At 33.6% G+C, this 14,396-nt stretch overlaps 1 protein-coding gene across 8 annotated transcripts in view; it reads right to left on the minus strand.

Moving 5' to 3' along the window:
- The window catches only part of GRIK2 (glutamate ionotropic receptor kainate type subunit 2), a 357,308-nt gene that overhangs the window by 126,470 nt on the left and 216,442 nt on the right, over positions 1-14,396 (minus strand). For 6 of the 8 annotated variants that reach the window (XM_015622177.2, XM_015622179.1, XM_015622175.1 and 3 more), the window contains one exon: positions 3,690-3,913. In XM_015622177.2, coding sequence (XP_015477663.1) covers positions 3,690-3,913 — 224 coding nt within the window. The remainder of the gene's footprint in view (positions 1-3,689; positions 3,914-14,396) is intronic. The other 2 variants (XM_019006112.1, XM_019006113.1) reach the window with 1 other exon arrangement.

Here is a 14,396-nt window from a genome sequence, read left to right on the forward strand (position 1 = left end):
GTTTTCTCCATATTGCCTACATAGAAAGGGAGGGATCCTCCAGTTACCAACATACTAGATTTTGCAGGCCAGAAATAGAAGATGTCTTTTTCTTGTACACAGACCAATGGAAAAGAAGGGACAGTATGTGTCTATGAAGTTGATATAAAAACAATGTAAGAAAACAGCCAACAGGCTTAGAAATGGAACAGTGGTTTGCAGCAACAGACAAAAATAAAAAGAAATTCCACTTACTGAGATTTTTGATTATACAGATCAGAAAATGCTGTGTAATTGACAGACGTCAAAAAAACAGCTGGTGTGCTTTACTGAGGTCTTAGTTTTCCATCTAATCATATCTAAACTGTGAATTTAACTGGTATTCTATATCAAAGAAACTAATAAAGGCAGAGGGATAAAGTTATGGTATTGGAATGCAGCAGGATTTCAGATGACACAAGACACTGCTAGCAGACACAAAAAGACAATGCTATCTAGCACCAGAAAGTTCTATTACTGTTGCCACAAGAGGCAAAAAATACTATATGAATTTCTCAGCTCACAGAAAATGAACAGGCTTAGTGTCAAGCAGACTGGGTTTATATATCAGTTATCAGTCTCTACAACAAAACAAGGAACATCCAGAGACTAACCACCCTAACTACTGAGATTCAATAACAGCAGCAAACAAGATTAAGAGGTTTTTACATTTATGGAGAAAGCAGAGTCAAAGGATGACAATTAAAGTAAACACTGTGTACAACACGTATAGGTTAATCCTACCCACAATGCAAAATGTCTCTTTAAAAGTAGAATTGTCTTTTTGGAAATGGGAAATAAAATGGGAAATAAAACAGAAAGCCCTCCAGTTAACACATAAATCTTTCTTAGCTTGTTGTCTTATTGATTGTGTGAAGACTACAGCTCTTTACATATGTTTCTTCAATGCTTTTGCAAATAAAGGAAAGGACTAATATAGATTTATATTTCTCTTTCTGTGGAAGTATTTTCAACAATTCATTCTTTAAGATTCTTGAACCTTTTACTAGTTTCTCCATCTCTCCTTAAATATCACCCTACCACTAATTAATGCATGAGATACAAGTGGCACTTGGTACAAAATGGTACTTTCCATTTTCAATGTACCAAACACTTACATGTCAACACTGTTTGGAAGATGTGGTGAAACAACAATATCACAAAAGATTTGACACAAAAATGGGAGGTTTCAATATAAAATAACTATTCTAAACTGAACACTTTGATAAGCTTTAATTAAAAAACATTATATTGTAAAAGACATACTAAGTACTGCTCCAAACAAAGGCACACCTTATTATAAAACACATAGTAATTATTATGGAACACTGGTAGTTAACATCCATTATGGAAGGATTGTTGTGGAATTGAAATCTTAATAAGAAACTTCACTACCACACTTTAAAGCATCTCTCTTTACATGAAAGATAAAATTTTTGAGTTGTATTTGCAAACAGGTCTTTAACTTTTGAATAGTGTTCTGCTTTCTTTCTGCTCAGTATTCAGCAGGAAATTCAACTTTCAATTTAGATCTGTTTTCTTTTACAAGCAATGGTGTTGGAAAATGCTATTGCACACTATTAAGTCATTCTGCATTATTAATAAAATCTGTAGATTTTCTTACATGATCCTACATCTTTTAATTTTAAATGTGTTATCAATATTTGATTGTACCAGTTAAGAAATATTGAAAATGATATGATATTGAAAATATATGAAGGCTGGTAAAAATTTATGTGTAAAAAAGGTATCTGACACAGTTCTAAAAAAACAAAATCTCTCTGCTCACTATAAAACATATTCCATATTGCTTTACAATGCAGATAATGCTTCCAATTACATAAGGAATTTATGGTGCTCATCACAGAAACAGACAAGTGAAAAAAAGTCAGCATTATTGGTCTATTATCTGTTGTTTCTATATAAAAATTAATATTCCTTCCTGTTCTGCTAGTGAGCTCAATTGGCCAAATAGCTTAATTAAAAAATAAATTTAAAAAAAAAAAATAAAGAGAGGCTTGGATTCAAGAAAATCTATCTTTCCTAAAAAATACGTCAAGGCACATTTTCAAAGCATAAGTAGAAACTCAGCCATACAAATCCTACCAACATTACCAAGAGCTACCTGTCAAAAGCACCATGCATCATGCTGATTATGTCCTTCAATGATAACAGCAGGGTTAAAACTTCTGGACATATGCATAAATATTTTATGTGAGGCATTTCACAGGATAACAGCTGTGATTTATTCTCAGCTGTGCTTTCAGAGGTACCCGTATGGCAGGAACACCTCAGAAACTATTGTACACTCTGGTTATATAGTCCACTAAAACATAGGGGTCTTTCAAGAAACTTCCAACCTAACTCTGTCTCTTTAAAGCAGGTTTTTATAAAAGGCACACAGTAAAGTCTTTAATTACAAAATATGTTTCAGTGTTATCTATACTATTCAATACCACATGTGCTTCATCTACAGGTGCTAAATTACTTTCATACTGGTTTCTAAAAATATTGCTTCTCCCTAATATAGGAATGATACAACTGCTCCAAAATGAGAGTATCAAAGACAGATGGAGAATCCTGATACTGAATACAGCACAATATAAAAAAGAAATATATGAAGAATCTTCTGTGAACCACAGAATGAAATCACAAAAAAATCTCAGGGCTGAAGTGAGATTTCATTATCAACTCAAACAAAAATAACCCATCTTATTAAAGAGATAAAAACCAATATAGTTATATACATTTGATTAAAAAATATTGCAAGTGACTACTTGCAAAGAAAAATGGGGGAAAGAGATTACATTCTATTTTTTCCTTTTGTTGTCATGAAAAAGCCAAAGTTACATTCAAGTTAATATTTATGTGAGCATCTGAACTCAGCCCTAATGAGTTAAGAAGGACAAGGTAAATATATTGGGATTTTTTGACAAAATATACTTTTCTTCTCATTTGGGTCAAATAAGTCAGATTAAAAAGTGAGCCTGATATGAGCCTGATATATCAAATCAATTTATAATTTAACAATTGATGCATCAAGTTCCTTAATTCCAAGGGTTCAACTAAGCTTCCAAAAACATTCCACTTGGAGACTTAAAATTCTGGGAAGTATTTCAGGAATTTAACCTAGCACAAAATTAAAAAAATAAATATTGTTACCCTACTTCAAAGATACTAATCTACACAAACTATTTTGCAGCTGGTAAAGTCCTAGTTTTGATAATGTAGAATTAGTGTGGGCAGCTAAGTACTCAAATTGAGATTGAGAACCACAGCAAGAAAAAAAATCAGGGTAACAAAACTTGCAAACCCTGGGTTTCTAAATGTAAACTTACTGGGAAAAGATATTTTGAGAACTTTCTAGTATTTCTATATTTGTAAATAAAAGAAGAAGTCTAACTAGAACACTCAAGACTCAGGGAAAAAGTCCACTTAGTATGGCAGTATGGCAGTGGAGATATTAATATTAACTAATTAATATTCTTTTAATTAATTAATATTAATATTATTAATATTAATAGTGACAACCCTCATCATTATTCTTCTGTAAATAATGAAGTTTAAATATAAAAGTATTAAAGTAAGAAAATTTTTGTGACTTTTGACAATTATTAGTAAGAAAAAAATGGTAACAATTGCCAAAAAAATCACAAAAGTTGACATGTTACCTGGCTATGACAAAGAGCACACAACTGACACCCAAGTAAGCCAGCAGAATATACATCCAGATATCAGGGGAGAGAGGATTCAGGAAGGAGAAGACGCCCGGGTTTGTACCATTGGGCTTGCGGTACAAAATACTTATTCCAAGAGTCATAAAGGGCTTGGAAAAGTCGATGACCTTCTCACGAACATAGGTAATTGCCAATGGTGCAACTGCAAGGTCAGCTTTCTGTTAACAGAAATACAAAAAGAGAAAAAGGCCATAAGTCAGAAGAAACGGGCTGAAGCAGACAATCAATTTGCAGATTATGCAAAACACAAACTTTGTATGGAATATTTGTTCTTGTACTAGGTTGCCTGAAATTTAAAACTCTCTTCTCCCTAAAAATAAGGTAACATATTTATTCTACTTCCTCTTTGCTAAACTGACATAGCATTTAGAAAAAATTAAAAGCACTAATACAGAGATACAAGTGAAGAAAAATATTGCATCTTGCAGAAAGCATGAACATCCATTATTTCATACTTTAAAACTTTATTAACTGTGCATTTCAACATACATCTTCTCTTTGTCACTCCTTCACTGTGTTCTTTAGAAGCAAATACATTTGGGAAGCAGACATGAATATGCTAGTACAAGTGCAAAGAAGGGGCCAGGAGGCAGTTCTTCATATTTTAGGATTAAAACTGTTCAAAAATTTTAAAACTGAAAATCAATTATCATTTAGTTTTAGTTATTACAGGAATAAATCATGGGAGACTAGTAAATGCCCGATGCTATTCTTTTAATCAAAACTTAATGGAAATCGGAGTGACAAAAAATCTACAGAATCTACTTCTTAATCTCTGTCAACAGCTCTTGAAACACTCTCGCACATGTGTGCATGTGTATGAGTGTGTGTGCACATAAGAGGAAAGTTCAGAGCGAGAAAGTTTACAGTGCAAGACCTGGAAAGCTGTAAACTAAGAATTCCTTATAAACCATATGCATATATAGGTATGTAATGACAGAAATGGTATAGCTACCATGGAATACTGTTACCCAAGGAACCTATCCAATTAACATAGCTGCTAATTATACCATTTTCAGAATTCCTGTTTTAAGATACAGAGATATTATTCCAAATAAAGTAAATTCATACATTTATGTACTTTTTGCCCATCTGGTGTTGTGTATACTGTGTAACATCCAAAATTCCATGCGATGTAGCATTTCAGTGTTCCCTTTATTTTTTACTTTCTCACCTTACACAAAGCTCTTCTATGGTCAATTCTTGTTATGACCATTTATGTAATTAGATCTACTGTCCTCAGTTACACTGAAAAACTCTGTTCCACTGTTCACTTTTTTTGGTAAGGGTTAATTGGTGAAAAAAATTACATGCACTTCATTTCCATTGGTATTAAGAACTTATGAATCAAAACAGCAAGGTTTAATTCCACATGACTTTTTATGGATTGCATATTATTGATGATATTCCAGCTGATATAGAAATAAAATGGTAAAGAAACTAAAACTAATTAGAATTAAAAGTTATAGGCCAACATGTAGAGATTTCTAAAATATAACAACCCAAATTATTAGTTTGTGAGGCAAGTAGCAGACTTTAACCTAAGAGTCTAAAGGGAACTAACTAGAAATTTTCAGAAGAGGCAGCTTCTCAAAGACAGATAAGTTAGATCTTTTGGAAGGCTGTTGGCAGATGTGAATTTTTGTCTTATTATATTAACAGAACCTTAATAAATAACAAATTATTTCTTTTAATAAATACCATAAAAATTCCAACCCTAGGTCATTAGATGGAAACATAACCATATACAAATTAATATAGGTTGTAACTATCTCTTGTGGAGCCCAGTTGCAGATGAAATTAGAAAAATAACTGATCAAGAGATTATATGTCTCATATGATATAATAGAACAGATATCCCAACCAGAGAGGCCAGATATAATTTATGTACATAACTTGACATCTCAAGATTCTCTTCGGAGCTGAGTAACTCTGTTTAAATATTCCTTAACTAAAATATCACTGTACGAAAATTAAGCATCTAACAACAACAACAGCAATGGAATCTTTAATAACTGGGGAAATGACTAACTTAAAAATGTAATGTTACTACATGCAACATTTGTTAATACCTTTTATCTCCAAAATACTCAATTCTCCTGGCAATTCTTTCATTCTGAAAAGAGTAATTTGTAAGTATGAGAAAGCAGGGGCCAAGTTTCCAGAAGTTTAGTACCAGTTTCTCCCATACACAGCTATAATGGAGATATACAAGGAAGGGAATGCTCATTTATTTACTTCTAAGGACAAATAGAGGAGGAATGGTGAAAAATCAGTATTTTATCAGTTGACATTTAACAACATTAAGAAATTAGCATATCCTAAAATGGCTTTTTGATAAATTTCATTACAAAGATTATTTTTCTCTCTTGGCAGTGATCGATGATTCCATTTTTTATATTGAAATATTCCATATTTTATATTGCATGCTTCTATTCTTTAAATGAATTAAAAGATACATCTGTCTGAAAACACAATCCACAGCAGCACTTACTCTTTCTTGAGATGAAAGAATTTTTTATAACAACATCCAAGAATTGGTGAGGTATGTAAGCTAGTTGCTACAAAGAAGAATTCTTCACCAACTAAAGGTTACAACTGCGATTAGAAACAGTCTGACAAGGACATTCCAACACAAGGCATGGTCCTGAGCAAAATGGAGGAGTTGTGCAGCCTACTGTACTATGTGCTAGAGGACTGCACTGCAGATAATAAGGTGTGGTTGTGCATCCTCTTCCTTCCTGCCCCACACCACCCCTCAGGAGTTCCTGACAAACCTGGACCAAACCAGCTGAACAGTGAAGCCCTGTTCAGCTCGATCATAACAGTAAGGTAGGAAAGCATCCCTTGAAAGTACCATGACACAGGTAGGAACAGCCTTGACCGTAACCCCTTCCTGAACAAGGTGGGGACAATTCATAAGCATTCACACATGTATAAAGCTTCCCTGTCTTGCTACCCTGTGCAGTTGTAGAATGCTCATTCACCAACAACTCAGGTATCCCGGATTTATTTCTATACAGAAGTGCCTAAGGCAGGCTAAAGTCATCCACCTTTGCTTCTTCACTTACATTTTACTTCCAAGAAGCTTGTTTACTGACTATTTTATATAAAGTAGTATTCAAAGAAAAAAAGGGAGGACATTTTTTTATTTGCACAGGGCTGAAATTTGGTACATATCCTTTAAGAACAGAGATTTTTAAATTGTATTGAATTTAATCTATGCTCGCAGCTACAAATAACTTCAGCAAGAAATCTCCACATTTATGCTGAGTAGCGTATGGCCATAGCATGCACAGAAAGTTGGTATTTGCAGAAATTGTTCCTTTTCCTGTGAAAATTAACTCTGTAAAACCTGGAGAAACAATCACAATAATTTTGGGGAAATAGAATTTTAAAAGGATTTCATGGCTTCTACTAATAGCACTAGGGAAAGGAAAAATAAGCATAGATTGAATTTTCTTTAGCTGACAATTTTCTGAAAAGATTTTGTCTTACCTATTTTGTTCAAAATATTGAAGAATTTAAATACAAATTGAAACAATGAAATGGCTAATAGCTATTTTTTATTAGATCCTACAATTACACAATATTCCACCATAATAATTTAGCTTTTTAGCCAATGTAAATTGAGTCATCTGGTAAGAGTTTTGTTCCTCACATTTTGCATTGATTTAGCAATCATTAATGTTTATACTAAATTTGCAAAGGGAATCATACACTATCAATTTTCAGTTGTTTATTCAGTCAGTCAGTACAATCATTTAGTAATTGTATGATATACACAAAACTTAACATACGCTGAAAAGACACTTAAGTAATTTTACTTCTCTACAGGAAGAAATGCTCTTATTGCCTGTAATTATTCTTGAAAATAAAGGAATTGCTTATTTTCAAAAGAAATAGTTCATAAAGCTTTTTTTTAATCCACTATGTTTCCTCAGCTTAAGACCTTAAATCAATATGCAAGCTTCTTCAGCCACCCCAAATTTCTGAGACTGTTAACCTAACCTGAATTTCAGTTATGTTCACTTTGGAGAAAATGCATCCCCAAGATAAAAGAGGAAGGCTAAAGCACAGCTTCAATTCTTTAAACCTGTCTAACACACTCTTAATGCACAGAGACCTTATGCATTATTCCTGTTCACAGAAGTGCATTTCCCTGCCACTTATTTGAAAAGATAAGATCTGTAATTTGCTTTTAAGCTTACATTCTATCCGAAACTACCTTGTTCATGCTGCTACATTATAGAAAATTTTATACCCCACAGGAAATTTTTGGTCTTGTCGCAAGATCTTAATTTCCTTTGAAACCACTAGGAACTTATTAGGGCTTTATTGCTATTTTTATTTTAACTAGCCACTTACATTACTTTGACAGAAATTGTTACTCTCCTACCTTTCACAGGCTTATAGTACAATTGAAGTGGGGAGAGATCAGGAGGTCTCTAGTGCAATTTTATGTTCAAAGCATCTACATGGATGAGACCAGTTTGCTCTGCACTTTACCCAGTCAGTGTTGAAACCTCCAAGGAAGGTGACTACATGACATTTCTGGATTAGCCGGTTTACTGCTTGTCTATCCACAGTGTGGAAAAGTTTCTACAGACAAACAGTGGAGCAGGCTGTTTAGAGAGGTTATGCAATTTCCACCCTTGGAGGTTTTCAGCTTATGCTTGTTGCTTTTAGTCTTCCTGCCAGGCTCTTCTGTGAAAAGCCCAGATGAAGCTTCTTGATAACCTCCTCACAGATCCTGGAAAACTCCTCCTAGAAATTATTGCCTTTGCTAAATGTGAGTAACATACCATAAAGTAAAAAAAAAATATTTAAAGATCCAGATTTGATAGCTGAATTTAGATGTCATAACTTCTTATTTGTGGGACCCTAACTGGTATAATTTAAACTTAATTTCTAACAATATCTCATAGGGATAGAACAGTAGCAGTTACTATTTTATTAACATAATAAAGTACTTTAACATAAGTGACATATGATGAGAGTTTCAATAGACACTGGCTCCCCTAAGACATATATTTGCAACTTCTGAGATGCTTCTTGGTATTTGTTCAGCAACAAAAAGTCACTGGAAGACATGTGATTCACTCAGATTCATTTCATTGACAGTAATATTACACAGTGGTTTCATTTCTTTAGACCTTCTTTTGACAGCATGGCTAATTCTTTTCTTGGCAAAGTCTTGAATAGCGTTGGCAACTAATTTTTTTCATCTACTCTCCCATTAGCCAGGATCCTGATCTAGAAATCAACAAGATCATTTACTTAGAGGTAGATTTTTTTTTTAACAGCAAAAGGTTTTGTAGAAAAAAATCTTTGCATTCAGTCCACTACCATAGAAATAATTTTCTATATTAATTCAACTAGACAAAAATGGAATGTATGAAATGCATGGAATCCTTCCTTCAGTGGCTTTTAAATAAGATAAAGCATATGTTTTGATCAATATAACATTGTCTAGAACTGACTTTTGGTATTGTTTTCTGATTCATTCTTTACTATTACATAAATGTTTAGTTAAGGAAAAATGATAGTACTAAACCAGAAGGAACTCTCTAATTAGTTAATTTACATTATTTCCTCTTCTTCAGGGTTATGCTAGTCAGTTCTCATTTGCTTATGCCAGCATGGATAAGATTCAATAGCTGAATAGATGTATTTTGAGTACTCATTAAAAATAGATATCATTTCCATCTGTTGATTTAAAATACGCTTTCACTAAATTATTTTTCACCAACTTCAGTCTAATCAACAGATAAACAAATTGTATGTAAAAGGACTAGAGGCAGTAGGCCATGAAACTATATGTAACAGGAAGATGAGTGACTATTCATTTTAACAGTAAAAAAAACCCTCTTATCACTTCATTTCAGAAGTTTTGTACAAACATTTCTTCTAATTTTTAGAAGAGTGGTATTCAAATACCCCCAGAAAGAAGAAAATGTCAAAGACATTTACTGGACTGTGAGATACTGTGGCTCAGAATTCAGGAAAGGGAAACTCCCCCATTGAGAAAAGAAAAAAAACTAAAATAAAAGTAGTTACATTAAAATGTTTCAGTTCTTTGCTGTTTTACCCACTCTTTTTAACATAGTATTTTTGTACTAGAGATGCTTACCAAATAAAGCATCTTGAAATAAAGTACACAGGTAACAGTGATTCCTTTTTTAGCTAACATTTTTATTGTTATACTTTCCAGATTTACTGCAACTTCCGGGAAATATGGCAGTTTTTCCCAGTTGCTAACCAGCTGTCATCTAGAATTTGAGTCACTGCACTCAAGACAAAAAAAATCCTAAATATTTTAATTTTGACATAATTTCTGTTCTCAAATGGATGGGGTTTTATCAAATTGTTTCAGTGAACACATTTCATCACACAATAAAGTTTGACTTGTGCCAAATTTGACTTAATGCCATTTTTCTGTATTACTTTGTCATCTGCAATTTTTCAGAATGGAATCAAAATGATTAATAACATTTTTGCTTATCATTTGGATGGAAGTAGATCACAGCAGTATATACCACCTCTTATTGATCAAAAATACTCAGTTAACAATTTTTTGAAATCTTTAATTTCATCAACTTAATTAATTAATGGAACAAAATTTATTAATATGGAGAAAATCAACCTCCTGTGCACTCATTTCCTTCACCTGCATTTTCATGCAGACACCACAATCCAGAATCTGGAATTCTCAATTAACCATTAGATTCCAGAATCTTATATTAACTAAAATTGATAATTGTTATAAACAATAACAAAAAAAGTCCTTTTAGAAAAGTCTATCAAATACAAAATTAAAAGCAGAAGTGTTTTTATATTGTGAATATTCACAAAACCTTATATTGTACAATGCTTTACATGTCCCACAATTATTAAAAATGGCTAATATAGCAAATATTATATTTCAGAAATATTGTCAAATCTAATGAAGAAAAATATCATCAGTATTTTTATGCACTAGACCCTTATTTAGTTCTGTTCTGCAGAGTGTATATATAATCTAGTTCATTTGAAAAACTTGTTACAATTACTTAAACTGAAAAAAGCTTATCCAGGCTCTAGGCATTATTTAAGTAGTAATGATACCAGAAAAACTTATTAACAATCAGCTTTAATGAAAACAAAACATAAATCCTAAGGCTGAATTCTGTGGTGGCTGAGTTAAAACATTTCTGATAATTATAAGATGAAATCTATGATACAGTTTAAAATACTGTTATAATTTATTCCTTATTTAAGGGAAGTTTTGCTTCATTCTAGAAAACGAGGGCAAACAGAGGAATACAAATGCTTAATGAATAAGAACACACTTTGTAACAAGAAAAAAAATTGATCTCCAAGACAAGAAGATGCAGACAAATTCAAGTCTAACTACTGTCCAGTTAGTCAATGGAGATTTAAGTAACATTATCTGCATTACTAATACCTCATGAAGTTCAACAAGGTCAAGTGTAAGGTCCTGCCCCTTGGTCAGGGCAATCTCAAGCAGAAGTGCAGGCTGGGCAGAGAGTGAATCATGACTAGCCCTGATGAGAAGGGCTTTGGAGGTGTTTGTGGACTGAAATCTCTATGTGACCCAGCAATATGTGCTTGAAGGTAACCCATAAGGCCAACTGCATCCTGAGCTGTACTTGTAGAAGTGTGACCAGCAGGAGAGTGAGATGATTCTGCCCCTCTACTCTGCTCTTGTGAGTACACAAGCTGGAGAACTGCATCCAGCTCTGGGGACCCCAGCATAAAAAAGGGCCTGTTGGAACAAGTCGAGTGGAGAGCAAGTAAATTGATTCCAGAGCTGAAGCAGCTCTCTTATGGAGACAGGCTGAGAGAGCAGGGCTGTTCAGACTGGGGAAGAGGAGATTTTGGGGACACCTTACAGAACCTTCCAGTACACCAAGGGGGCCTACAAGAAGCCTGGAGAGCAACTCTTACAAGGGAGATGAAGGAAGGTAGGTGAGGATTATATATTAGGCAGAAATTCTTTACTATGAGGGTGGTGAGGTGGAATGAGTTGCCCAGAGAAGCTGTGGATTCCCCATCCATGGAGGTGTTCTAGGCTAGGTTGGATGAGGCTCTGAGTAACCTGATCTAGTGGAAGATTCCCTGCCATTGACAGAAGGTTTGGAACTTGATGGTCTTTAAGGTTCCTTCTAGCCCAAATCTTGCACAATGACTTGATCTTCACTAAATTATTACATTGGTAATCCTTGATGTCTACTCAGCACTTGAGACAAGTGGAGAGGTGGATTGATGGGTCCAGGCCCAAGGTGGTACAAGAGGAACAGGGACATACTGCAATGAATGCAGCAAAGAGCTATGGAGAGTACTAAAACATTGTAGTACCTGCCGTATGGGGACAGATTTGGGAGAGCTATGACCAGGTAGCTCAGAGAAGGCACAGTGAGATCTGCTGAATGAATACAAATAACTGAAGGGAAAGGGGAAGCAAAGAGGATGGATCCAGAATCTTCTCAGTGGTGCCTAGTGAAAGAGATAACAGGCAGAAAATGAAATGCAGGAAAATTGACTTAAATATATAAACCCCAACTTTTTATTTTAGGAATATTCAAACACTGGAGCATGTTGCCCAAAGAAGTTAAGAAGTCTCAGTCCCTAGGAACAGTCAAAAGTCGATACAACATGCCCTTGGCAACCTGCTGTAGCTGACCATGCTTTGATCAGTTATTTGGATGAGGCGATATCTAGGGTCAGTTTTTGATCTCAACAATTCTTTACTTCTGTAGTGTAAGTAATTTCTCTTTCCAATTTTTTTACTCATCTCTGTACCAAAATTGCAGTTTTATTTCTATTCTGGCTGCAGACAAAGTTTGCAGCTAATGAAATTAGGTTTGGCATACAGTCTCCTGGTTCCCAACAATATTACAATATCCCCACGTTAAGCTACAAGTAACAGATAAAAAAGATAAAATCCTTTTTACAATTATGAAGACAACTAGAAACTGCTCAAATAACTAAGCTACTACTGCTCCTTCAGCAAAACCTTAATAGCAATGAGATTACCCCAGAAAAGAGCAGTCTTTTCTTAAAGAAAAGGACTTGCTTCTGTGGTGGCTTTTCCTAATTGAACTGTATTTTCTTTGTTATTACACTGTAGCAATAATATAAGTGTAGATCTTACCCTAGTTTTTTGCTTTTACATTTTGGAATTATGACGTATTACAATATTTCAGTAGACCTTTTGAGGGACAGAAGGATCACTTTAAACCTAACTTGAAGATCATAAGACAGGGACTGACAGGGCTGAATGCTGCACATGATATTTGAAATAGCTCAATTATTTTTCCATCCAGAAAAATAAAGTTTAAATACTAATAAAGAAAATCATTTGCCATGAATTTCAATAATGACTTTTGATACATTTTTTTGCCAATACACTTGTTTTAGAATAAATGTAAGATTCTTTATAATACTGATCCTCATTAAAAAAAAAAATGAACTAGCAAAATACAAATTTTTTTTAGTAATGATCTATTTTCCATTCTATAATGAATCTTCCAGTAATGGATTACTGTATACATTTCTAAAGCAGAAAAAGAAGTAAAAAACTTCCTTCAAGTTTAATAATTTTTTTTAAAAAACTTGCCTTTATAAACTTAAAAGGAAACTTTTAATAATTTGTGTTACATTAGATGGTTTTTAGAAATAATAAAAAAAAAATCTCAGTATGTCATTTTTTTATCCAATATCCTGAATTAAAATACTCTAACAGGTATGTACACTTTTTCACAGTTTCTTCTGGCATATGAGTACCCTGCCCCACAGGATATGTGTAATATACATAGTAATATACATACATTCCTTATAAGCACTCATTGGCATGTATTTGTATGTGTGTATATGTATTTGTTTCATACTAATATACTTTCTCGGGAAGAAATGTTACTTATCTTTGGAATTTACCACACATTTGCCCTCATATTTGGGCCATCAGCTGTCAGGAAATTGCAAAATAAAAATTGACTGTTCAGATCAATTTCAACGTATGGCGATAAAGTAACATGATTTTCTTCCTAAGATACACACAGCTTCATTTTACATATTTTGGACTTATATAATGTTGCACCCACTGTCTTTTTTTTTAACTCTATTTGATATTAGTATAATTAGCTTAAACAACTGAATTATTTTCAATGCCCTGAGAATAACAGATCAGACTTGATACTGTCCAGTTCCCCAAACTGTATGGATTACATGTTATGGTCACCATTCCTAGAGACATACCTCCCACAAGCACATCCTGAAACTCTTTTACCAGAATGGTGTTTCCAAGAAAATTGACATACTCAAGGTTTCCACAGTTCCTCCTCCCTATCTTCCATGAAATGTTCACTCTGAGATATGTTGAAATTCTTTGGAGATGAGTAAAAGACAAATTGCAGCATTATTAATAATCCCTAATAAAAGGGATAAGCCCCAATGGAAATTAACTCTGCTATTAGAGAATTCTATTTTTCTCTTGCACTTCAGCAGGCACACACATAGAAACAAAAATCCCAATGTTATTTGCTTCCATTCTTTACTATCATTATAGCAACAAAAGTAAGAGATCAGATAAAGGTATGAGGATATGAAAAATTTAATACTTTTATGAATACAGCCCTA

The sequence above is a fragment of the Parus major genome, chromosome 3 (genome assembly GCF_001522545.3).
Source record: "Parus major isolate Abel chromosome 3, Parus_major1.1, whole genome shotgun sequence".
In the NCBI taxonomy this organism is placed as follows: domain Eukaryota; kingdom Metazoa; phylum Chordata; class Aves; order Passeriformes; family Paridae; genus Parus; species Parus major.